Source organism: Adiantum capillus-veneris, chromosome 6, assembly GCF_014529385.1.
Source record: "Adiantum capillus-veneris isolate H3 chromosome 6, ASM1452938v2, whole genome shotgun sequence".
NCBI classification, from domain to species: Eukaryota; Viridiplantae; Streptophyta; class Polypodiopsida; order Polypodiales; family Pteridaceae; genus Adiantum; species Adiantum capillus-veneris.
Genome location: NC_140936.1, coordinates 61,346,055 through 61,371,450, shown reverse-complemented (window position 1 = coordinate 61,371,450; position 25,396 = coordinate 61,346,055). Strand labels below are relative to the sequence as shown.

The 25,396-nt window shown below is 47.7% G+C and overlaps 1 protein-coding gene across 1 annotated transcript in view; it reads left to right on the top strand.

The window, feature by feature from the left end:
• The window catches only part of LOC147455594 (protein RRP6-like 2), a 105,023-nt gene extending 79,882 nt beyond the window's left edge, over positions 1-25,141 (top strand). Inside the window, exons 6-12 of the mRNA XM_086514339.1 lie at positions 21,516-21,566; positions 21,667-21,769; positions 21,852-21,934; positions 22,299-22,344; positions 22,498-22,585; positions 22,689-23,491; positions 23,584-25,141. Of these exons, the coding sequence (XP_086370465.1) occupies positions 21,516-21,566; positions 21,667-21,769; positions 21,852-21,934; positions 22,299-22,344; positions 22,498-22,585; positions 22,689-23,491; positions 23,584-24,333 (1,924 nt within the window). The 3' untranslated portion in view covers positions 24,334-25,141. The remainder of the gene's footprint in view (positions 1-21,515; positions 21,567-21,666; positions 21,770-21,851; positions 21,935-22,298; positions 22,345-22,497; positions 22,586-22,688; positions 23,492-23,583) is intronic.
• The last annotated feature ends 255 nt before the right edge of the window (positions 25,142-25,396 follow it).

Sequence of the window (25,396 nt, the reverse complement as noted above, 5' to 3'; positions counted from 1 at the left end):
CTATCTTCCGCTAACTGTGTCTCTTTGGACATAATCATTCCTGCAGTCAAACCACGAAAGAAACATGCAAAACACACGCACACACGCTTGCTGTAATTTTCTGCACATAACCAGAAATTGTTACCTGAGCGCGTTCCAATGCCGAAATGGAGGTCCTTTTCGCGACAGAAACGCTCCAAACTTTGTGTATGTGTAGAGTAGGTAGAGAGGAATAAGATTCTATTAAAGCTTTGCTGAAATTCACACTAATCCAGGTGATTTGGGGCTGAAAACAGAGAATTTGCAGCCGCTAGACAAGAGAGAAAGAGACTCTTCTACTACTTTACGCGATGAAACTTCTCCAACAACTGCCTACAACCATGAGAGGCCTTGTTCTAGGTGATGGGTGCTCATAGGCTCCACATACACCACAAGGTGCTGCTCTCAAGCTTCAATGGAGAGCTTCACTACGTAGAGGACGTTCAACTTAGGGGGGTAGGTGCACTGCCAACCTGGCAAGAGAGAGAGGGGCTGCTCTCATATAGCCAGCCAGAAGAGGGGGCGCTAGCATGAAGAGAGGGAGTGAGAGAGAGAGAGATTGCATGGGTAAGTGTGCCAAGTGGCACACTTACTTAATAATTTAAATACCATTCAACTTTTGACTTTAAAAATTAAAAGTCCTATGCTAATTAATGAAATGTGCAATTAAGTGCACAACTGCACACATAGATGAAACCAGTGAAAATGTAAGCTGTCCCCCCAGCGCAATGCCGTACCAGCACTGCTCTGGCATTACCTGTTCGCACTTGTTCGGCCATTTGGTCCAGCATAGACAATTTAAAATAATTTAATTGACTTATCCTAAGGCTGTAAAAATAATTCAGGCCTTAGGATTACTATTGTTCTAAGGATCCCATCTCACTCCTGTGCTTGCACTAGCGCGCGTAATTTTTTGAGCCTGAATTCTGAGGCTACTTTCTACCCCTTCATTGAAGACCTGATTTCCCAATCACTAGGGCTTCAGGGTATTTTCTGCTAGGGTCTCCCTGAGATGCTCTGGCCCAAACTTAGGTGCACTTGAGGCCCTTGAAACTGTTAGATCTATTCTGATGTGTACACAACTAATTAGATAATTCTTTTTCTCGTAAATACATTAATTATTTACAAAGTCTGACATAGTTACATCCCTCTTGGTTCTAAACAGTTGACCTCAACTGTAGAGCTTCAACATAACTGTGCAAAATGTCTGGGTAGTCCTTGAGATCGGACTCAGTCATCCACTTTGCATCTTAAGGGGTGTAATTCTTGAACTTGACTAAATACTTTCGACGTAGGCTCCCCGACTTTAGTTGTCTCTCCGAGTGGTGTATTATCTGTTCAGGTTGAAGGATTTCCTCAGTCTCTTCGACTTCTGGAGGATCTTCTTGTACTGGCGCCACTGGAGGAGGTCCAACATATGGTCGGAGGAGACTTACATGAAAAGCATTATGGATGCGCCAGTGAGAAGGCTAATCCAATCTGAAAGTCACGTCATTGACTTTATCTGTAATTTTGAAAGGGCCGTAAAATCTATGGGAAAGTTTTACAACTTTCCCTTTTCCGACCCGCTTTCTCAATCTAGCTGTCTCAAACCGAAGCAGGACATATTGTTCTTTTTCAAGATTGAGATTCCTTCTTTGCTTGTCTGCTTTTCTCTTCTGTTGCTCTTGAGTACGAAGAATCACTTGCTTTACTTGTTGATGGGCAATATTAATATTACGCACAAATTCATCTACGGCGAAGATGTTTTCTTTGGTAACCATAATAGGAAGTAAGATTGGCTTCCCATAAATAATTCTGAAGGGAGCTTTACCAGTTGAGGAATGGATAGTATTATTATACGCAAACTCAACTATCGGTAAGTACTATTCCCATTCGGATTGTCGTTCCGAAACATAGCACTTGAGGAGATCTAAAACAGTGGCATTAGCGATTTCGCTTTGACCATCTGTTTGAGGATGATAAGCTGATGAAAAATCAAGCTTAGTTCCCAAGTTTTCGAACAATGCTTGCCAAAATAGACTAGTCATGCGAGGATCTCTATCGTTGACAATAGTCTTTGGCAATCCATGGTGTTTAAAAATCTGAGCTAGAAATATTCTAGCCATGTGATCAGCTTTGATCGTCTTCTTTACTGGCAGGAAATGTGTTTGTTTACTGAATCTGTCTACTATAGTCCAAATTGCATCATTTCCATTCTTGGATCTAGGAAGATCCGTAATAAAATCCATGGCAATACTTTCCCATGGCGTGTTAGGCACAGGGAGTGGCTGAAGCTTGCCATAAACTTTATGTCTGTCATATTTTACTTTTTGGCAGACTAAACACTCACGTACATATTTTTCAATGTCCGCACGGAGTGTTGGCCAAAAGAAATACCTTTCGAGGGCACTAGTGGTGGCAACAATTCCCCGATGCCCGGCATAAGGAGAATTATGTGCTTCATCCATCACCTTCTGTTGTAAGGGTTGAGCTATGCATATTGCTTGTTGACGATAGAGCATATTATCTCTAATGGAATAAGGTGGCTTTGAGTGACTAGCTTGAAGATCTACCCAGATTGTAGCGAAGTCTGGATCTTGAGGATACATCTCACTGAGAGATTCTAGTTCCTGATGATAAATTGTTGTTAGTGCATTGATCTTTGGACGCCTGGAGAGAGCATCTACAACTGCATTCTTCGTTCCAGAAGTGTGTAAAATCTAAAAATGGAACATTGAAAGAAAGTTGGCCCATCTCATCTGCTTTTTTGATAACTTTCTCTGTGTGAGAAAGTAGCGAAGACTTTGATGATCTGTCTTGATGATAAAATCAGCTCCTAACAGATAGTGTTTCCAAATGGAAAGAGCATGAATTACTGCCATTAGCTCTTTCTCGTATATGGAAACATGTAACTTTGCATCTTTAAGGCGCCGACTTTCGTAGGCTATGGCGTGACCCTCTTGGTTCAAAACTGCTCCTACACAATCTCCAGAGGCAAAATCGCAGTATACCTCAAAAGGTTTGCGAAGATCAGGGACGGTGAGAACAGGTCCGGGACTAAGTAGATACTTAAGCTTTTCAAAAGCTCGTTTTTGTCCAGACCCCCAATGGAATGGAATCCGCTTCTTTGTCAGGTCATGAAAGGGGCCTGCTATAGCGGCAAAGGCTTGAATGAAACGCCGATAATAAGAACAGAGGCCAAGGAAACTTCGTACATCATGTACTGTAGTTGGCGTAGGCCATTCTACAACTGCTTGAATCTTATCAGGGTCCATTCTCACCTGGTTATGAGATACTATATGGCCCAAATAGTGGATTTCTTTTAAAAAGAACTCACTCTTCTTAGCATTCACAAATAATTTGTGTTTGCGTAATTCTTCAAACACTAATGCGAGATGCTTATAGTGTTCGTCTTTGGTCTCTGAGAAGATTAAGACGTCATCGAAGAAAACGCCTATAAAACTTCTATGAGTGGAAGATTCTATCCATCATTCTGTTGAATGTGGTTGGTGTATTAGTGAGTCCAAAAGGCATCACTAAGAATTCATACAACCCGAAGGTTGTTCTAAATGAAGTCTTATGCACATCCAGAGATGACACGACACGGCGAAGTTCTGTGCCCAGAGAGATTGGCCCCAAAGACTGGCGTCCCTTTCGGTATTTCTTTATTATTGATGCTTCACAAAGTACAATGTCCGAGGGTCCTCATCTTAGTACTGCTTCCAAGCTTATCTGCCTGAGCCTGAGGCCTTGGCACTTTCCTGGAACAGGAACGGGGAACGAGAATGAGAACGGGAGGATTCGGAACAGGACGGGAACGGGGAGGAGGGGATTACCTCCATTCAGCTTAGCCCCAAATCAACTCTTAAACAACCCCAAACCTATCATCAAACTGCCCCAAATATGTTCCTCAAACAGTCCCAAATGTGCCCCCAAATGTCCACTTTTTTGGCCCCAAATGCCTACTTTTGCCCGTTCCGGAATACTCTTTTGGTTACACCCCGTTCTGGAACAGCGTTCCGTTCCTGAGCTCATTTCGGGAACGGGACTCGTCTGGAACGCCGTTTTGGAACGTTTGGCACCCGTTGCCTGTTACATTGCCTAGGCCTTTTAAAAGCAGTGTACATGAAAAGCTTCAAGTCTAAAAGCATCTGGGTTCCAAAAGCTAGCCAATGCAAATTGTGGATTTCTATACAGGTGCCACGTCACCAGCGTGATTCGCGGAAATCCGTACGGTAGCCACGTCAGCAACGCAAATCGCGAAGGTCCGTCCAGCTGCCACGTCATCTGCCTTTTACGCCTGGTCTTTATAGCCTTTGTCCCTTTGGGCCCCATCGGGCAGGACCCCATAAGTCGGTACAACTTATAAAATTGGGTGTCCTTTTATATTTGGCCTCTCGGATTGGTTCTACAAGTTGTCACAACTTCTATTGCATCTTTCAGTGGGGCTCTGACCTCTTTCTGTCCGGAGTCTGTCTTTTAGGTCATGCCATGTCATCACTTCGAGTCAGATCTCCCTCTGTGAATGTCTCTGTAACAGTTTTGGACACTCCAAGTCAAGAATCAACCGCGACAGCACTAAATAACCACTTTAAAATAATTCATAGATCACAATAGATTTGCACTGGCCCGGTTGAGTTCCGTGCCTAGAGATATTGGCCCCAAAGACTAGAGTGTGGCTAGGGTTTCACTCTCAAACTCTGCGTCCAGATGCTCTGAGAAGTGAAGCCCTCTCCACATATTTAAAGGTACAAGGGATGCCCAAAAGCAGAGCCCAAAAAGCTTTTAAAAATTAAAAAGCCTCAGTTCTCTCTCTCTCTCTCTCTCTCTCTCTCTCTCTCTCTCTCTCTCTCTCTCTCTCTCTCTCTCTCTCTCTTAGAGGTATCTTTTTTTTTTAAAAAAGCAGGTTCTCTCTCTTTCTTGGCGTGGAGCCCGAAAAGCAAGCCAAAAGCTGTTAGCGCAATTTGCGGCGCAAAATCTGGAAATCCATACAACGCTCCTGCTGCCACGTGGCACCCCGGCAAAAATTAGGGTTTCTGAAGAAATTAGGGTTTTTGGCAGTTTTTAGGGTTTGCAGGGATTTTAGGGTTTCAGCCTGAAATTAGGGTTTCAGCTTCCCGTGGCCACGTCATCACTTTGTAACATACCCCCCTCTTGAAAGCATTGTAATCGACCGCGATTACGCCTGCAAAACCGACAAAAGCCATAAACCGTCTTAGCAGACACTGACAGTTAGTACCTACGTACTAGGAACACACATCTAGCACATGTACTAAAACGACAGTCACATCACACGACATCACAGGACATCACATGACATTCAACATTCATTCAGATCTTAGTCCATGATTTATCGGCAATGTAGCTAGCAATCACATCTAGGTCCAATCGGACCTCATCGATGTTCGATTGACTAGTCACTAACCCCTATTGCAACCATAGTAACAGGGAATGGCCATTTTTCAGGCCCCCGTTCCCCGTTCCCATCCCAATTTGCCGTTCCGGATCCCCGTTCCGTGTTTCCAACGTGAGTATCCGAAACAGGGAATGGCATTTCATGCATGTTTCCGTTCCCCGTTTTGATTTCCCGTTCCGGGTAACTATGATTGCAACCATGTCTATTCGAGATCAATCAGACCAAAATGCTGCAGTCATTTCGGCTATCAGTTCCTGCAGTCACAAGAAGTCAAGAACAAATCAGTATCATTATCAGGAATTCCATTTCATAAAGTCATACAGCAGAATACTGTCAGCTCTCAGTATCCCTGAATCACAGGACATCACATGACATTCAACATTCATACAGATCTTAGACCATGATTTATCGGCAATGTAGCTAGCAATCACATCTAGGTCCAATCGGACCTCATCGATGTTCGATTGACTAACCCCTATTGCAACCATGTCTATTCGAGATCAATCAGACCAAAATGCTGCAGTCATTTCGGCTATCAGTTCCTGCACTCACAAGAAGTCAAGAACAAATCAGTATCATTATCAGGAATTCCATTTCATAAATTCATACAGCAGAATACTGTCAGCTCTCAGTATCCCTGAAGCTCAAAGAGACATCAGTGACTCTAGTATCTAAATCAAGGCATCTGTTGACAAAGGAGTGGAGTGACTCCCCTCTTGTGCATCCCACTGCACCAGATCTCCGGCCAAGCTGAATTCTCGGTTCCATTTGGAGTAGACTACACTAAACCAAAAGCATCGAGGTAAAGTTTCACAATTTGAGGAGTATCTGCTAGGTCCTCCTCCTCCATCCACTTCGCATCAAGTGCAGGATAATTCTTGAACTTAACCAAGAACCGCCTTCGGACTTTACCCTTATTCTTCATATCCTTATGTGCCAAAATCTGTTCAGGAACAAGGATCTCCTCATTTTCTTTCACTTCGGGTTACTCATCAGGCTCCCCATCATCAGGCACATCACCTTTAAAAGGTTTCAAGAGACTCACATGAAATGCATTGTGAATCCTCCAAGTATCTGGCAGTTTCAATCGGAAGGAGACATCATTTATCTTTTCAGTAATCTGGAAAGGGCCGTAGTATCGCATACTAAGCTTTGGAAAAAGCCTCTCCTTTCCCTTTTTCTTTCGTAGGCGTGCCTTCTCAAAACGTAAGAGCACCCAATCATCCTCCTTCAATTTCATGTCGCGCTGATGGCGATCCGCTGCAGCACCTTCAACAATCTCAAATGGTGCCTTCCCCGTCGAAGAGTGTATCGTGTTATTGTAGGCAAATTCCACCAAAGGTAAATATCGTTTCCCATTGAGTCTTCTGATCTGAGATATAAGACTTCAATAAATCTAGAACCACAGAATTGGCAATCTCAGATTGCCCGTCAGTCTGCGGGTGGAACAATGACGAGAACTGCAACCGCGTGCCAATGTTCTCCCAAATTGCCTTCCAAAACAAACTCGTAAATCTGGGGTCTCTGTAGGAGACAATCGTCTCAGGCATGCCATGTAATTTGAAAATCTGGGCCACAAACAGTCTCGCTAAGTGATCCGGCTTGACTGTTTTCTTCACTGGAATGAAATGAGCCTGTTTGCTAAATCTGTCAATAACAGTCCAGATACCATCGTGACCACTCTGTGTTCTCGGGAGATCAAAAATGAAATCCATCGCTATACTTTCCCAAGGGTGGGTGGGTATGGGTAAAGGTTGTAACAATCCCTGTGCTTTATGCTTGTCAAACTTGACCTTCTGGCATACCAAGCAACTACGCACAAACTCTTCCACATCCTTTTTGAGTCTCGGCCAAAAGAAGTATCTCTCTACCCCTTTCATGGTGGTAGCAATGCCGCGGTGACCCGTAAAAGGTGGACAATGGCATTCAGTCATAACCTTTTCCCTCAACAGCTGTGTAACGCACAACATAGTCTTTTTCATCAAGTAGCCTTCCCGAAGGGAGTATCCAGCTACTGTCTCCCCATCCCGTATCCATGTGAAAATATATGCAAAATCTGTATCTGTGGCATACTGATCCACCATATCCTTGAAGCTCCTACGATGTATTGCGGAAATAGCCAGAACCAAAGGTTTTCAAGACAAAGCATCTGCCACCACATTCTTCTGTCCCTGCACATGGACAATCTGGAAGTGGAACTGTGACAAGATGTTCGCCCACCGCATCTGCTTTTCCGAAAGCTGCTTCTGTGACAAGAAGTAGCGCAAACTCTGATGGTCTGTAAAGACAGTAAAATCCGCTCCGAGTAGGTAATGCCGCCACTGAGTAAGAGCATGGATAACCGCCAAAAGCTCTTTCTCATAAATCTGTGTTGTTATCTCCGGCCTAGAGAACAAACGGCTCTCGTAAGCTATGACATGGCCTTCTTGCATCAAGACCGCACCCAGACTACGACCACAAGCATCACAATATACTTCGAATGACTTCTGCAAGTCCGGCAAAGTCAAAATAGGTCCTGTAGTCAATTTCTCTTTCAATGTCTGAAAGGCAGTCACCTGTGTGGGTCCCCACGAAAAAGGTACTCCTTTCTGTGTCAAGATATGCAAAGGGGAAGCAACCTCTGCAAACTTTCGTATGAACCGCCTGTAGTACGAACACAGTCCCAAGAAGCTTCTAACTTCATGGACATTCCTCAAGTCGGGCCAATCACGGATAGTCTCTATCTTGGCCGGATCCATTTGCACTCCTGCTGCTGACACAATGTGTCCCAAAAAGTGTATCTCTGGTAAGAAAAATTCACCTTTCTTTGCATTAATTACTAACTTGTGATCTCGTAATGCCTGAAAGACCTGAAGCAGATGATCTCTGTGTTCTGCCTCATTCCTGGAGAAAACAATGATGTCGTCAAAGAAAGTGCCAACAAATAGCCTGTACTCTCGGAAAATCCTATTCATCATCCGGTTAAATGTCTCAGGAGCATTGGTTAAGCCAAAAGGCATCACCAAAAACTCAAATAACCCAAAAGTCGTCCGAAAAGCTGTCTTGTAGACGTCTCCCGACGCTATCCTGATCTGATGATATCCACTCTTCAAGTCAATCTTGCTAAAGCACGAGGATCCCTGTAACCTATCGAGTATATCATCGATTCTAGGAATCGGAAATGTGTTCTTGATGGTGATTGTTGAGAGCTCTATAATCGATACACATTCTCCAAGATCCGTCTTTCTTCAAAACCAACAACACTGGAGAGCAATACGGTGAAGTACTAGGCTGGACAAGACCCTTTTCCAAGAGGTCTTTCACTTGGTTCATAATCTCTTCATTCTGTGCTCGGCTCACACGGTAGGGTGGCCGGTTCGGTGGTGTACTACCAGGTATCAGATCAATGGTATGATCTTCAGGACGAGCAGGTGGCAACTCTCCTGGCAGGCCTTCTGAGAAGCAATCGGCTTGAGAGTGTAGAAAATCTTGGCGTTCTTTATCAAGTTTAGACGTATTTGTCCTATCATCATCACTCAACTCTTTCATAAAGATCGAGTAAACAAACAGACTGGATTTCATTAATTTTGAAATGGCCGAAGCCGATACAATAGGGACAGACTCGCCCTTCAGTTTAACATCAAGTACAATTGTTGTGCCCTTTTTTGTAGTCAAAGTCGCTTTTCTCGCCCGATAATTGACCACGGCGTTGTTCTTGTGGTACCAGGGAATCCCTAAGAGAACATCACAACCCTCCAAAGGCATTATGAAGAAGTCCTCATGCCCCAAATACCCCTGACAATGCAACCGAAGCTTGGTGTAATGGCTACGTCCCTGTCGGGTGCCGCTAGAACTGCCTCTGCAAGTGGTCCCATCCGATCGGGAGTGATCTCGAGCCGTGCCGCCAATTCCAGTGAAATGAAGTTGGCCTTGGCTCCTCCATCAAAGAAAATCAGGGCCTCTTGATCTTTCACTTTGCCCCAAGCTCGGCAAAGTTCTGTACTCTCATCCATGGTGTCGAGATCAGTACCCACACAATCTGGAACCAGTCCTGTTTTCATCTTGCCTTTTCGCACACGGTCCTCAGCTGCTCTCGAACTCTCAGGCCTTTCGTCGTCCTTGTCATTCTGTTCTTTCTGTGCCTTTTTAGGGCACTTCGCGGAGATATGTCCAGTTTCCCCGCATCCAAAGCACTTCCCCTCCCTGATGAAGCGAGTCCGCTCCTGAGGAGTAAGCCTGGGTCGTGCATCCTTTTACTCTGGGTTGCTCTTTCTTTTTCTACTTTCATTCCTAGAAGTCTGTCCGGTTCGTTGTGTCGTGACCTCATCTGTGGGGTAGGTCAGACTGCTAGAGTGAATTGCAAAGCTCCGCTTTGCATGACTCATCAGCTCTTGAATAGAAGTTGACTTTTGTTCCAAGCAGTGGTCTCGGATCTCTGTAGGTAGACCCAAGGTAAACCGCTCAATTTGTTCTCTGAACGAGATCTTCTTGAATGAAGAGGCGGGTAGAAAAGAGTTCCAGAATCTTTCACAGTAAGAATTCACTGTATCACTCTTGGTCATCCAGAGATGGTTCCAAGCAGCTCGTATATCTTGCTCAAACTCTTGAGTCAACCAAGAAGAAATAAAAAGCCTCTTGAATTTCAGCCATGTAACTGGCACAGCCTTGCTTAATAGAAGCGTGGACCACCAAGTGCGAGCATTCCCCTTAAAATAAGAGGCAGCTCTCCGAATCTTGGAGTGCTCTGAATAGCGTCCTCCCACGAAAGCGATGTCAAACTGCTGTATAAAAGACAAAGCCTTCGAAGCATCGGAGTATCCTGAAAAAGTATCAAACTTAAGTGCTTGGCCACCTTCCTTAAACTCTTGGACTTTCTTGCTTTTATCTTCGAGAAAGTCATACTGGTTGGCTTTGTAAAGATTCTTCTTGTTCGCATAAAAGTTTCTGTAGTCAGAGTCTGAACTGTCCGTAGACGAGTCCTCTGTAGAAGTGTCACTCACTGGGCGAGACTTAGACTTTTTCTTGCCCTTTCCGAAGCGTTGTTTCTTGCTTCGCTTTTTGCTTTTCCTGTCTTCTTCGCTCGAGTCGGAAGAGCTAGAAGAACTATCAGAAGAAGAAGAAGAAGAACTGGGTAAGCCTTCAAACTTGACGTGTTTCTTCAGTTTCTTTGCCTTGTCGAATGTCGACCGACGACCCAAATATCCCGGGAAGTCAGTGCCTTTCTTCTGCTTTTTGCCGTGCTTTTTGTCCTTCTTTTGCACGTCGAAAAGCTGAGCAATCCGTGCATCAATCACGTTCTCCAGTTCCTTCTCCGTATATTTCTTGGAGGAAGAAGGTTTCTTGAGAGCGGGTTTCGGGAGTGGTGTTGTGGTTCTCTGCCACTCCGTCTGTACCTCTTCCAAAGAGGTCTGGTTCATATATTTTGCCATTCGGGTCCTTGGCAAAATTGAGCATCATCTTTGTGGCTTCATCAATCAATTTTTGACGCTCCATCTCTTGCTGCTCCGCTGGAGTAGGCCTAGGCTGGCCATACTCCCTGCCGGAATCTTCGTTGTGATCCCTGCCCGCATCTCCATATGCAGAGGGAGTCGACTGATCATTGCCTGAAGCCATAGGTGCCGCGGAAAAAAATTTCGGGGATCAGATTTCCCGTAGAAGAGAAATCGGCCGTGCTCTGACACCACTGTAACAGACTTGGACACTCCAAGTCAAGAATCAACCGCGACAACACCAAATAACCACTTCAAAACAATTCACAGATCACAATAGATTTGCACTGGCCTGGCGGAGTTCCATGCCTAGAGATATTGGCCCCAAAGACTGGCGCCCCTTTCGGTATTTCTTTTTATATTAATCAGATCAAAGTACAAGGGTGTGGCTAGGGTTTTACTCTCGGACTCTGCATCCAGATGCTCTGAGAAGTGAAGCCCTCTCCACATATTTAAAGGTACAAGGGATGCCCAAAAGCAGAGCCCCAAAAGCTTTTAAAAATTAAAAAGCCTCAGTTCTCTCTCTCTCTCTTAGAGAGTATCTTTATTTTTTAAAAAGCAGGTTCTCTCTCTTTCTTGGCATGGAGCCCGAAAAGCAAGCCAAAAGCTGTCAACGCAATTTGCGGCGCAAAATCCGGAAATCCGTACAGCGCTCCTGCTGCCACGTGGCACCCCGGCAATTAGGGTTTGCTGTCAGAAATTAGGGTTTCACAGAAATTAGGGTTTCTGGCAGTTTTTAGGGTTTGCAGGTATTTTAGGGTTTCTGCTTCCTGTGGCCACGTCATCACTTTGTGACAGTCTCCCACTGTCTTATCTCCTCAAGGGACCCTCCCTGTGTCCGTGCAGCTTTAGAAAAAACAACCCAATGCATCTCTGGTCGTGACATCTCATGACTCTAGCCAGTGGTCCAAAGCCCTCTCTGAATAGACAGTGAAAGCAGCCTTGTATCTCTGTCTCTGGTTCTATGTGACATAAGTGGCAAGTTCTAGCCTTTGTTGGTACTCTTCTAAATATACCAGTCTTAATCTCTAGCTGATGTGATGGTGTGCGCGTCTGACGAATAGCACATTGTATCCCATGGGATAAATGAGTGTCCATATAGGCAGGTCTGATCACATATCAACTGGAGAATATGTTCTTTGTAGAAAGCCATCTTTGTGTCAAGCTCTCGTGTTGGTTATATCCATGTCCTCCTGGTGTCTAGCTGAATCAAATTGTCACAAATTGATGATGTGGCAGTGCCCAATACGGATTGTTGACGTGGCAGTTGACAGCAAACAATAGGGATTTCCGCGCTTGGCGCTGACAGTGCTGACGTGGCAGGCTGTACGGAAATCCCGCTTTTTGCGCTGGCTGATGTTATTGGCAGATTTTGAGCCAGTTGCTTTTGAGAGATTATTGCTTTTGAGTTTGAAGCTTTTGGGGCTCTGCTTTTAGCATCCCTTGTAACGTTTATAAGTGAACCAAGGGGGCTCACTCTGCAAAGCATCCGGACGCAAAGTCTAAGAGTGACGAGCGAGCACCCGTGGGCAGTTATACTTTGCTCAAAGATTTAATATAAAAAGAAATACGAAAGGGGCGCAGGTCTTTGGGGCCAATACCTCTGGGCATGGAACTCCACCGGGCCGTGCCGACTCTCTCTCTGTCTCTTTCTCTCTCTCCATTAAAGTTCATCGATTATGAAGTTTCTGTTCATGTGTTGCTATTGATTTCTCGCTTGGAATGTCCAAGCCGGTTACACAAATCCTGTTTGAGAGGTGAGTGGTGTATGGAGAGGCCTTTGGTCTCTATGATTTCGTAGATGATTAGGGCAAAGGCCTCCGTACCGCACGAGATTATTTGTGCAGAGTTTGCTGCTCCCCCGCTGGTCATAGAGGCACTTACTACATCCGTCTCTTTTATGCACAGTATTTGGGATCTCCACATGGTTTTAGTATGGATAGACTACCCGCTTTCCAGTACTCGCTAGATGCACCCGCCTTGTCCCTCACACGGACTGAGATTGCCCACCTCATCAGTTAGGATTTCATCAGACAGGATTTGATTCAGCTAGACACGAGGAGGACATGGACAGAACCGACCCAAGAGCTTGGCACAAAGATGGCTTTCTACAGAGAACGTCTTCTCCATCTCACAGAGGATGGATATGTGATCAGACATGCCTATATGGACACTCATTTATCCCATGGGATCCAATGTGCTATTGGTCAGATGCGCACATCATTGCATCAACTAGAGATTGAGACTGGCAGATTTAGGAGAGTACCAACAGAGGCCAGGATTTGCCAATTGTGTCATATAGAGCCAGAGACATAGCTACATCTCGTATGTCATTGTTCGGTATACTATGAGATATAAGGCCGCTTTCACTCTCTATTCAGAGAGGGCTTTGGACCACTGGCTAGAGTCATGAGATATCAGGATCAGAGATGCCTCCAATTGTTTTTGCTAGAGCTGCACAGACATAGGGAGAGTCTCTTGAGGAGATTAGACAGTGGGAGACATTCACAGAGGGAGATCACTGACTTCTTTAGAGCAGAGACTTGGGAGTCAGATGAGCAAGCTTCATAGCAGACTTCAGAGTCCACCTATACCAGGGGTATATTGACTGACAGAGCCATTGAACTTGGGAGAGCTAGACCACGACATCGACGGAGGCTCCATCAGCGAATCAAGACTATTCCAGCACGACATGGGAGACGGTCCAGTACGACTATTTACAGAGTTGGACATTGACGATGCTCTTCAACAACCGATGTAGTATACCCTCGGACAACGCTCGATGCAGGGCATCCTCGGACACTGATGTTCATTTTAGCTTTTATTTTACTTCATTTTATTTGTACCCAGACACAATTGAGAAGGTTCACCACGACAAGCGCACCAACCTCAAGGCATCTTGGTCTTCAAGACTGAAGAGGCGCGCATAGCACTTTTACAACGAGCACGACTTCTCAAGGGCACTAAAGTATGAATCAACGAGGCCTTTGACCCCCGCCCAACTTAAAGTCAAGAAACAAGAACTTCAAAAGGTTCAAGAAGCACGAGCAACCGGCAAATGAGCGGTGTACCAAGGTGGCAAGGCCATCATCGAGGAATTGGGAAAACTCCCAAGCCACCTTCCCCTCCCCCCCATCTGCCCCTCGTAGGTCACAATTTTGTTGTATCCACATTAGTCATGATTCCCCATGTACTCCTCTAGTAAGAGGTCCCGTCATGTATGTTTTCTTGGTCCCATAGGTCATATTTGAACTCCAAGGACGATAATGAAATCTCTCTCTCTCTCTCTCTCTCTCTCTCTCTCTCTCTCTCTCTCTCTCTCTCTCTCTCCAACGGGAGTGGAAGGCAGTACCAACGTTTGTCTCCAGATGGCTTGTTAGACTATGGGCAGGAACTGCCAAGGCGGCAAAAGTTTCAGGCAAAGTCAACTACATTGACCTTTTCAATTCAAGACCAGAGCTGGAAACCTCTTGAATCACTGGCATCTCTCTAATGCACTTCAATGTTACTATACTATAAGATATCTCGAGGGTCTCTTTCTATGTAGCCAATCACAAGGCTGTTCTAGAGTTGGAGGACAACTTTCAACTAGAAATTATCCTTTTTTTTTTTTTCGAGAAAAACATCCTTCTATTAGTTAATGAAGACTGCCCATAGGGCTACAACCACCTTTGCAAGAGAGGGCTACAACAAGCATGATGGGGAGACTCTCCCAATGAAAAAACAGCATATATACAATGAGGCTAAATCAAGAGATGGGAGGAGGGAAGAGCCACACAGGTGGACAGTAGTGCCATCTGAGCACCCCCTGGACTATGGTGTAGAAAGGCCCAGGGCGACAGAGTCGAAGGAAATCCTCGCGGCGCTCCCGCATGCGGTCAGAGCTGCCCTGTAGTCCCTCAAGCTGTCCTCTGAGAGTATGGATCAGCTCTAGCCAAAAGTCACGAACAGTCTCTGCTCTGGTGGCACACGGCGAGCCTCAAAGATGCGGAAACAGCGGGCCCGCCAGATGAACCAAAGTGTCAGGCCACTGATGAGCTCCCAACACTCCTCTCTCTCACTGCACCACTCCTATGGAGTAAGCTCTGTAGCAGGCTGGAGTGTAGGACGCCCCCCCCTGCATCATTATCATCCTGTTGGTGGAAGATAGCTCAAACTGAAGTGCCGGGCCCATGAGGGTGGACCAAGCCGCTGCCCCCCAAGTGTACTGTCGAGCCGTGGAGAGAGCAAGCATCAACCGAAGAACTCGTAGCCACACCTACTGGACCGAGGGACAGTCCCAAAGACAGTGACGCTGACTCTCCACCAAATGGTCACAAGCTGCACATGTGGCTGAGAGACCACTATGCACTAGCCAGCTCCCTACTGCTGTGGCTCTATGTGCGACCAGCCACTGAAACAGGGTGACTCACCTCGGCTGTCTGGAGTCCCACAACCTCTCCCAAAATTCTGCCAAGAACTCGACTGTGAGACCCTCCTCCTGCGAATGACGTGCTACAGCGGGGAGGGCCTCTCTCTATGCTGCTAGTATATGACGTCCCAGTCGAACGGTGTACTGAAAGAACGGGACTCCTAGGTGGTCTGCAGAAGAGAAGGGGTCCCTCCATAGCCACTCACCAGGATCCCACTGTACTCGTGCCAGCGGACAACACTCCCAAGCCCATAGCCTCCAGTGTCGTGTCTCAAGAACTGCTAGGTCAGGGTCTATGACGCAGGTCCTCCCACAGATGCCGACTACTCGGATCCTCTGAAAACAACACCCTGCTACCTGCGGGGCCCTACTGCAACTCGCTGTAGTCGTCCCCCACCGTGAAGCTCGAAGAACAGGGTTGAGACAGACTCTGAGCAGGCCCTGACTGAAATGAGAACCTCCAGTCGTGTGAAGGCTCCCATCCACCAGGGTGCTACTGGCTCGAGAGGCGTGAGCCACTCAGCTGGAACTGACTCTGTGATGTCCTGACACATGCTCTGCACCCCTCTCATGCCCTGTAGTTGTAAACCCTGCACCTCCTCTGACAAACCTGTGAACTCTAGCCAGTCACCTAGAGAGCGTGCTGGACCTGCTGCCATGGGACCCCAAGAAACATGAGGCCGACTACCAACCAAGTGGCCTCTCTGAGTGCTAACCATGGGGTTCCAGACGAGGGGCTTCCGTAGGCGCTCCTCCGTGCACGTCGGCTGTCTCTGCTCCAGGCCACGCCGTAAGAGCTCCCAAGATCGAAGCAAACTCACAGCGAAGCGGTCCTCCAGTCTCCTGCTCAAACCAACTCGGCGCAACTCTGTAAAGATCCATCTGGTCGAAGGTTGCCAAGGGCCTCCTGACTGAGGCACCCTGGCACGAAGCCTCTGCAGCAAGAACTCCTTCCAGGGCTCCTCTCCTGGAAGAAGTCCTCTGACTATGAACTTCCCAAGAAGGGCTCTGCTCTGCTGTGCTGGATCAATGATCCCAAGCCCTCCCTTAGAACAAGGAAGTGTGATGACCGACCAAGCCACCTTGGCTCGGGCAATCTGAGTGTCACGACCTGACCAAAGGAAGTTCCTGATCAGCCTCTCTACCTGGTTGATACAAGAACTCGAGAAGATCCAGCAAGAAGTGATGTACCACATAGTCGCCAACAACACCTGGTTGGCAACTACTACTCTACCCGCCGGCGAAAGTTGTGCTGAGCTCCAATGTAACAGCTTTCTCCTGATGGACAGGAGAAGAGGAGCAACCTGCTGCTCGGGGGACAAGTCCAAACCAACCTGACAACCCAAGTACCGAACTGCAGTCCTTGGGGGAATCCACCTGAAACCCTCTCGTGGCATCCAATCTGGCATAGGAGCACTGCCGACCGAGAAAGCCACTGTCTTTCTCCAGTTGATTAGTGCACCCGATGCACAACAGGAGGTCTCCAAAGGCTACTCACATGTGTGCAGATTGGCCTCCTGGCCCTCTAAGTACAAGGCTGAGTCATCGGCAAACTCAGCGTCTAGTAGCTCATCTCCCCGAATAGGGAGTGCTAAGCCCCGCAGACCAACCTGCTGTGACACCAAAAATCTGCTCATCGCCTCCGCATAGAACAGAAAGAGAAAGCGGGCAAGAGGACAACCCTGTCTGACCGAGCGTGTGAGCATGAAGCGCTCACCTCTACCTCCTGCCAAAAGCACCTGACTGTGAGCCTGTCTGTACAAAGCTGACACCCCTCTAATCCAAGCATCTGAGAAGCCCATCCTGCGTAGAGTGCCCTCTGGAAAGTCCCAATCAACTCTGTCGTATGCCTTCTCAAAATCGAGAAGCAGAATCACAAGGTCCTCCCCACAGAGCCGTGCCAGGGCAGAAGCCTCCCAGAAAGTGAAGATGTTGTCAAGGATACTGCGTTCCTTGACAAAACCTGTCTGAGTCCCATGTATAAGGCTCTCCAAAAGTGGTTGAACCTCAAACTCAGAGCCTTGGCAAGAATTTTGTAGGCTGAGTTGAGGATGGTGATGGGGCGCCACTGTCGAATCTCATCCAAGGAGCCACCCTCCTTTGGAATGAGGTAAATCAGGCCCTCACTCATGCTATCAGGCATGACTCCTATGTGCAAAATGTACTGAAAGGCACTACAAAGATCTGGGCCAAGTAGGTCCCAATACTCCAAGAAAAAGCTGGGAGTCAACCCATCCTCACCTGGACAGCTACCACGAGGGAGGGCCCTAAGAGTTGTGTGCAACTCCTCAAGCTGAAGTGGCATCTCTAGCCTCTAGCGCATCTCCTCTGTCACAAGACAAGGCATCTGTACCCAAACCTGCTCCTTGCATGCATCCTGCCGCTCTGACTGGGGCTCAGCCGACAGTAACTCACGGTAGAAGTCAGTAGCAACTGCACGCATATCCTCGGGCTCACAAGCAACTGACCCATCGGGTCTCCTCAACTGATTGACCTTGGATGCGAGTGCCGAGGTCCCACTGTCTCAAAAAAAGCACCCGTCACTCTGTCACCCACCAAGAGTCCACTGAGATGCCTGTCGGTGAAAGGCAAACTCATGACGCCTCTCCTCTGTGCTAGCAAGCTCCTGTCGAGCCGTCTGTAACTGCTCCTCCAACCATGGACTGTCTGGATGCTGCTCCTGCATCCTCTGTAGTGAAGCAATGCCTCGTCTGAGACGCTGCTCCTCCTCTCTCGCTGCAGCCTGGCAAGGCAGAGACTCCTGGAGAAAAAAGTGGCTAAGCTGAGCTAGGCCTAAGGCCACTCTGTCTGCAAGTGGAACCTGGCTGTCCATGCCCTCTGTCCAGAGAGCCTCTACCCTCTCTCTGAGTGCTGAGTCTAACAAGACCCGCTCTGGGATGCGAAGCATCGTGCTCCCACTCCTCTGTCTGTCTGCCACTGTGAGGATCACTGGTGCATGGTCCGAGAAGGATGTCCCTGCCAGGATGCCCACTGATCCCCCCAATTCACTGAAGTGGTCACTAGTGTAGAAGCGATCTATCCGCGATAGATTCACTCCTCCCACTCTGCGGTCCGATCTAGAGAAGGCAAGACTGGCTGGAGGCCTCACAAAACCAGAGTGCTGCCATGTATCCGAGACCCTCAAAGTCATACACAACCTCTCCCAAGCTGCTAACTCGACTCCATGCACAGTAGCATGGCTGCCTCCAATCCTGTCAAAAGGGTCCTCCAACATGTTGAAGTCCCCTCCTACACACCAACGGTCGGCGTCCTGCGGCAAAGACTCCACAATCTGTGACCAAAACTCTACACGAGCACTCGCCACATTGGGCGCATAGATGTTCAGGAAGCCCACAAGGCCACCCTGAACCTGCATAGTAATCCACTGAGCCCTGCCTGGCACAATAATCCCTCTGTCCACAATGGCCTACTGCAATGAATCCGCAATAGTCATACATACCCCACCCTGGATGCCTCCAGGTCCAAAAGCAGCTGACCAAAAGGTATCATATCGTCCACGCAAAACCTGACCACATCGCCGAATACGGCTCTCACACAGATGGTGCTCCTAAAGCATAAGGAGATCAATCTCTCCTCCCACAAGGCAACGCTGAAGCTCCTGACGCAGTCAGCCCCGCTGTCGTTGAAACTGGATCCCACCTAGTCCCTGCACGTTCCATGAGACGATCCTCATGGGGAGCGAGAGAGAACAGATGCTGCCGCAGCAACAAGATGGGCTATCTTCGAGGCTGGCTTGGATGGGGAGTAATCCGCATCCGAGCGTCCTCTAGATAGGCGAGACTGCAGTGAGTGTCTAGCCCAAGCCCAAGCTGAGCGAGCCGTGCGTAGAGCAACCTCCTCTGTCCAGGAGTCCTCATGAATGTATACATAGCAAGGCAAACACTGTGTATCAGCAAAGAAGTACACCACAATGTGCCTACATCCTGCTGAGTCTGGGGGTGTCACCGCCAACTTGGCCAATGGCCACAAAGTCTGCAGCAAATCTGTAACTCCAAGTTCTCCCATGTGATGAGAGAACTCGAGAACAAGGGACCACTCTGTCTCGGCCCTACCACAGAGGGGGAAGGAGAAACCAATTGATGAGTCCAAGGCCTCTGTCCCCCTAGCGGCGAGGAACAAAGCATGGACCTTGAAGCAAGCTGCCTCGTGGTCAGCTGCGGAATCGCCGAGAAAGCGAGTGAACCCGTAATCGAAGAAGTCCCAGCGGCATCGGAGGTCAATGCTCGTCAGACCACGAGGGATAGTTGCAAGGGAAGATGTCTGAATCTGCAGAGGGGGCCGCAAGAAGGACTGACCCTCTCTCGCTAGGCGACTCGTGGCAAAGGCACTGCCAAGAGATCTCCTCGCCGCCGGAGAGGGACCAGTCTCCTGAGTCGACTGTGGAACTGGGGGGGGAGAAGGAGCTGGGGGGAGCGGAGGAGAAGAGGAGCGGGGCGGGGCGACAGAGGTAGAGGGGCGAGGTGGAGGGACGACGGTAGCAGGGGGGGGGGGGGGGGGGGGGGGGGGGATGAGGAGGAGGAGGGGAACTCTGAAGGGGGAGCGGTTGTCGAGGGTGAAGCGGAGGTGGAGGCTGGCGTATGGGACTCCTCTTGCTCAAGAGGACCAAAGCGGTTCCCCGTGGGAACCCACTGCTGCTGAGTAGGCACCTGAGGGCCACTCTGAGTGCCAGGCTGTCGCTGTGGCCCCTGGCGTCGACGGCCACGGGCCTGCTGCACCCCTCCTCCGCTGGAGCCCCAGGCTTGGAGGGTGGCTCTACATCTGTGCGTTGTGCCGCTGACTGTGGCTGCGGCCGAGCCTTGGCAGGCTGGGGCTGAGGTTGAGGTGTAGGTCGTGGTCTCCTCCGTGGACAGGCCTTCGCAAGGTGGCCCATCTGTCGGCAAATGAAGCACTGGTTCGGGAGGCCGGAGAACTCCACACTGTCTAAACCAACCCCCACTCTCCCGAGGCAGAAGGATGACCTTCGGGAGCGTGTGGGTATCTCTGACCAAAACTCGAACTGAGGGGATGCCAGCCGCCTTGGCAGCTACTGATGTTGCCGTACGAGGTGTCTCCAGGACAGTCCAGATGGCGGAGCCAATCCTGGAGAGAAATGGTAGGTACTCCCTCCGTAAACCCGGAAAGCAGACTGAGATGGGGATGTCTGCCTCCTCTACTAGAACATCCGAAGTCGGGTCAAAACCATGTCGCCACTGTCGAAAGTGGGCGCGTGATGCTCGGATGGCCAGTGGACTCATAGCTATGACCTTGGACGCCATCTCGGGGGTCTCGAACTCGATCTGATAGTACCCCCGTCCGAGAATCTGGACATCCAAGATCTTGCCCACCTCTGCGAGAAGGCGGGCCTGGAGAAGGTCTCGCAGCTCTCCTTTGCTAGGTCAGGTGCCGAGGATCTTGCAGATGACCGAAGTCGCCTGCAATCGCTCTACTTCTGCGGCAAGGCTCACTTGCTCTGTCGGCGGCAAGAGAGAAAGTCGAATGGTGGGCTCAGCGGGGTCGGGCGAGGGGGCTTCTGGCGAGTCCCTCTATGGCGAAGCTGGAGCCTCCATCTGTGTCTACTGCTGTGTCGTAAGAAGAAGTCGACGGGAGGATGATGCAATCCGGCGCAGAAAGCACCGCCCAAGAATTGAAGCAAAGCTAAGTGGGCCGAACTGCAGGGCTGTCGGGGTGAGAACCAGGTGGGCGGAAAGAGGGAGCGGGGGGGGGGGGGGGGGGAGGCAGCAGGTGGGGCAGGCAGCGGGCGGGCTGGCAGGGGTGCGGCTCAGGCAGCAGGCAGCGTGGGGGTGGGCAGCGGGGAAGAAGGGCAGGGGGGGGGAGACAGCGGGCTGAGGGGGGGGGAAGCGAAGGCGAGCGCAGGTGAAGCAGCAGCAGCGAGCGGCTGCGTGAGGTTTTATTGAGTTGGGGTGTTCTCCAACTAGAAATTATCCTTACACCAGAGGGTTGAGGGAAGTATGCTGTTATCTTTAGAATATTCCTAGTGAAGATGTCAAGTGGATGACAGAGGCACGGCTAAAGGATTTACTAGAAGCTTGCACATTGGCTCAGTGATGTTTATGATGTATTTCTGATTTTATTATTCTTAATGGAGAGTCTAGAAATACAAGGTCTAAACTGCAGTCTCTATATCTCCTCGATGTAATTTTTGGTGCTCATACAAACCAAGCTTCTGAGTAGTTTCAGTTGCTATACTATTTATCGGCAGGTATCAAATGGCAGACTGGCGCCTTCGACCACTTCCAGTAGAAATGATCAAGTGAGTGTCAGCAAGAGCACGGTTTGTGCCAGTATCACATTCCCATTTTTCAGGTGCCAGCTCAAAGTAATAGCTGAGAGGTTGAGTTGTATTTTTAAAGGTATGCTAGAGAAGACACACACTATCTTTTGTACATTGCTGATTTACTCAAACAAAAGCTGCTGTCACTGCAATCGGAGAATCAGCAGGTGCCTCTGCTTGAGGTATCTACCGTGTTGGATATTTTGTCCTTCATCTATGTTTGCTAGGAGGTATGAAATGATGACATTTTATTTGTGTGCTCAGGTTTTTAAAAGAAGCCGAGATCTCTGTTTGAAGCTTTATGAGAAGGAAATTACCACAGAAACATCTTACTTGCAGGTGTATGGGTGAGCATCTTCTTTACAAGTAGATTGATTCTCTGTTCTATGGGCTTCTATGGCTGGATCTTTTGAAACCATATAGGCACACATGATGCTCCTCTCAACACCGTTCTCTTATTCTCATTCCCCTACACGTCTTTGCCAGCTTTCCTCTTTCTTCTTCAATGCAGGCTTGTGCATGCCGTCACACTTACTAGCACAGGCTTTCTCAGAAAAGAAGACACAGACCTAACTTATATGCCTACGTACCTACACATGCAGGCATGCTTGCACACATACAGACACCTATGTACTCACACACGCATGCATGACTGCACACATGCACATTATTATTTCACTGATGGAAGTATGTATGTCCTGCTCTATTCAGGCTCGAAGAGAGGAAATTCAACTCGCAGCAACTTGCTGTCCTTTCTGTGAGTATTGTATCGTGCTTGTGCCTGTCATCTCAAAAGTTCTGTGCAATGAGGAAAAAAAAGCAATTTTTCTATCATAAACTCCCTTTATGTCAGCTTGTTGCACTTCAGAATGCTTGAGGCTCTTAAAGAATCCTCTTCATCGTCTTCCAGGGCCTCTATTTGTGGAGGGATCAAATTGCAAGAATTGAAGATGAAAGCACCGGCTATGTGCTTCCCAATCACCTTCTTCTTAAACTGGGTACGACTTCTCTCCGAATACACCTTTTCTTCAATCAGCAGAGAAATAGCATGGTAGTTAAGAGTCCATTTTCACAGTCCATATCGTTTCTGTAATGTAACAGCCGAAGAGATGCCAGACGATGTGAAGCAGCTGCGCACAATGTTAAATGGTAGACACACGATTGTGGCTCGGAATAGTGCCATGATTGTAAACGTTATCAAGAAAATGAAGTCTTCCCAGAGACCCATAACCGAAGGTAGGCCTAGTCTGGAAGTTGTGGCAAACAAACCTCGCCCTATTTTTGAGGAGGTCGCTTTTTTTGAAGATAGTCCTGGTACATCAGTTGCTGAAGAAGAAAGAAATAACCTCTTATCACCTGAGAAGGGTAGCTATGTTATCGCTGAAAATCCTGAACTCCAAGGTGATCAAGACTCTTTTTTGGGCCAAGTCTTGAACGGTATCTCAGGGGATAGCATAGCAGATGCCACTACTAAAGCTGCAAAAGGTCTGGTTGATGTAGCCAATGTCGTTGTAAACAGGGCAAGCAAGTCTTTGCTATTTGGGATGCAGGAGGTCACGGATAAAGACCTGGACAGGCTAGCTCCTAAAAGTATGAATCGAACAGATGTTTCTGCTGGAGGAGAAAAATTTCTTAAAGATGTCCCTGCCTCGGGAGTAATTATAAAGCGAGCCAGTGGGTCATCCCTTTTCATGAAGGCAAAAAAGGTCAACAGAGTGGTACAAGAAGTGCAAGACACCCCTATGTCTGTAGGAATTGAAGAACCCTTAAAGGTTGCTTGTACAGACAGACAGAAAGCGAGCACACATGGAAGGGAAGTGGATGATTTAGCCTCCATGCTTGGCAACCGGACCACACTTCAATTAGAAGTCGGAGGCAGCACACATTCTGATGATTTCGAGCAGGCATGTTATAAAATTTGTTTGTGTGTTGTGTTTCATTTTCCATAAGGTTGCAGAAAATGAAGGGTGGTCTGCTCTTTAATGTTGCAATGCAGGCTGAGGCCAAGTCTCGGGCAGAAAAAATTCGAGCATCATTTGCGTTACCCTTCCATAGTTTTAGCGGAGGTGATTCTTTGGCACAACGGCATACAAAAGTTGCAGCAGCAGAGCAAGTTTTTGATCAAGACAAAGAGACAGAGTCAAAATTGGAGGAGACTGAGGATGTCATCTTCCTTGAAGGGGATACTAGTGAGGAGGCTGAGAAAACAACATATATTGTTAATAAGGGTATCAGTATCGGTTCTGATGGGGTTCGGCATAGACTCTGGTGGCCTGATAGTCTTGGGTCTGCCGAAGCGCCATCTCTGGATACAAGGGAGGAAGGGCCATGTGATGTAATTAATTCTAGCAGCTTGCAAATGGAACTACCTGTGCCATTATCTCAAAAATATAGGCAGCAGAGACCGGGTATGTATTACAAGCTTCAGTCCTCTCAAGTAAGCACTACCAATGCCAGTGATGTAGGACAAGAGGAACGCCAGTCATACAAGCATACATCCGTCACACCATTTGATTACGCAGCTGCCAAGAAAAATATGGGTTTGTCTAGGGGCCATAGTGGGGCTGTTGAGCAAGTAGAGGGGTCGAGTCCTGCAAGGTTCAATGAAGGAAGTAGGAGGGAAAGTACTGAAAGGATCTTTGACCCTAAAAGGAGCATCAAGGAATTTAAAGCAGAGGGTATTACTCCAGGGAAAAGGCGGCAGGTATTCCCCCAGTCTGGCAACAGGACAGGTGTTTTCAAGTGAAGGCAAACCTGCATGGTCCATGTAAGCGGCTGCCCTCGGTACATTTTACCAAAGTATTGCGAGGTAAACGAGCTGAAGCCTCCAATGTAACTTCACAGTCCATCAATTTTAAGGGGATAAGCTGGCTGTGTCCAATGTAAGGGCTGCTGGGAGGCTGCTTGGGGAGTCTTTGAGGGAGGATAAGGTGCAGTGTGGAACACATTCAATAGCGGAAGGTCTCAAAAAGCTGGCTTTTGTAGGCATAAGAGTTGCAACAACAGCTAGCTGTTTTAAGTGCATTTTGTAGCTTTTGTGGAAAAAGTTCAATTTTCCTTGGTTTTGCATTTTTCCTCTGTGAATCATTTTGCCCATCAATCTTCCAAGTTTCAAGGTGGATCATTATCCCATTTGTTCACCTCTTGTTCATCCTTGCCTCCCCATTTGTTGCTGTTATTTTCAACAAGACGTAATGGAACACGTCTCTTTTTAATAAGCCAAGAAAGGGTGTCTTCACAAGGCTTGTATGATGCCCAACAAGGTTACGCTGAAGTTTAAAGTGCAGTTGTTTATGTTTGAAGAATCTGTTACTAATGGAAGACTGTCAAGGGCCATGGGAGGAATTTAATGAGTTTTGTAAGAGACACATGTTAAAAGGATTATGATCTAGCTTATCTTGTGAACAACATAAAGAAATTATACACACACTCTCATCATATGGTAGCTACCAAGGGCTGTGTATATTATTTTCCAATGTTCTTACACCACCAGTTTGTGTGTTACTCTTCTGTCCCCCTTACGTTGTGAAACATGGGTATGTGAGTTTGAGCTCTATCAACATTGTACAAGGGAGTCTCTCTGTATATTCTATCCCTATTAAGAATATTGCTCATGTGTCAATGCCTTCTTTTGTTTTAGTAAAGGAGTCCGTAAAATTGTGCTGGTTCTTGGAAGTGGAATCACCTTCTCACTTAGGCTTGGACTGGTTGTAAGTACTGTGGCTGAGAAAGTCATAATCCACTAGAAAGGTTTTGATATCATCACTGGAAACTTGTTTTTTATGAGAAGGTTTAATGTGCATAACAAG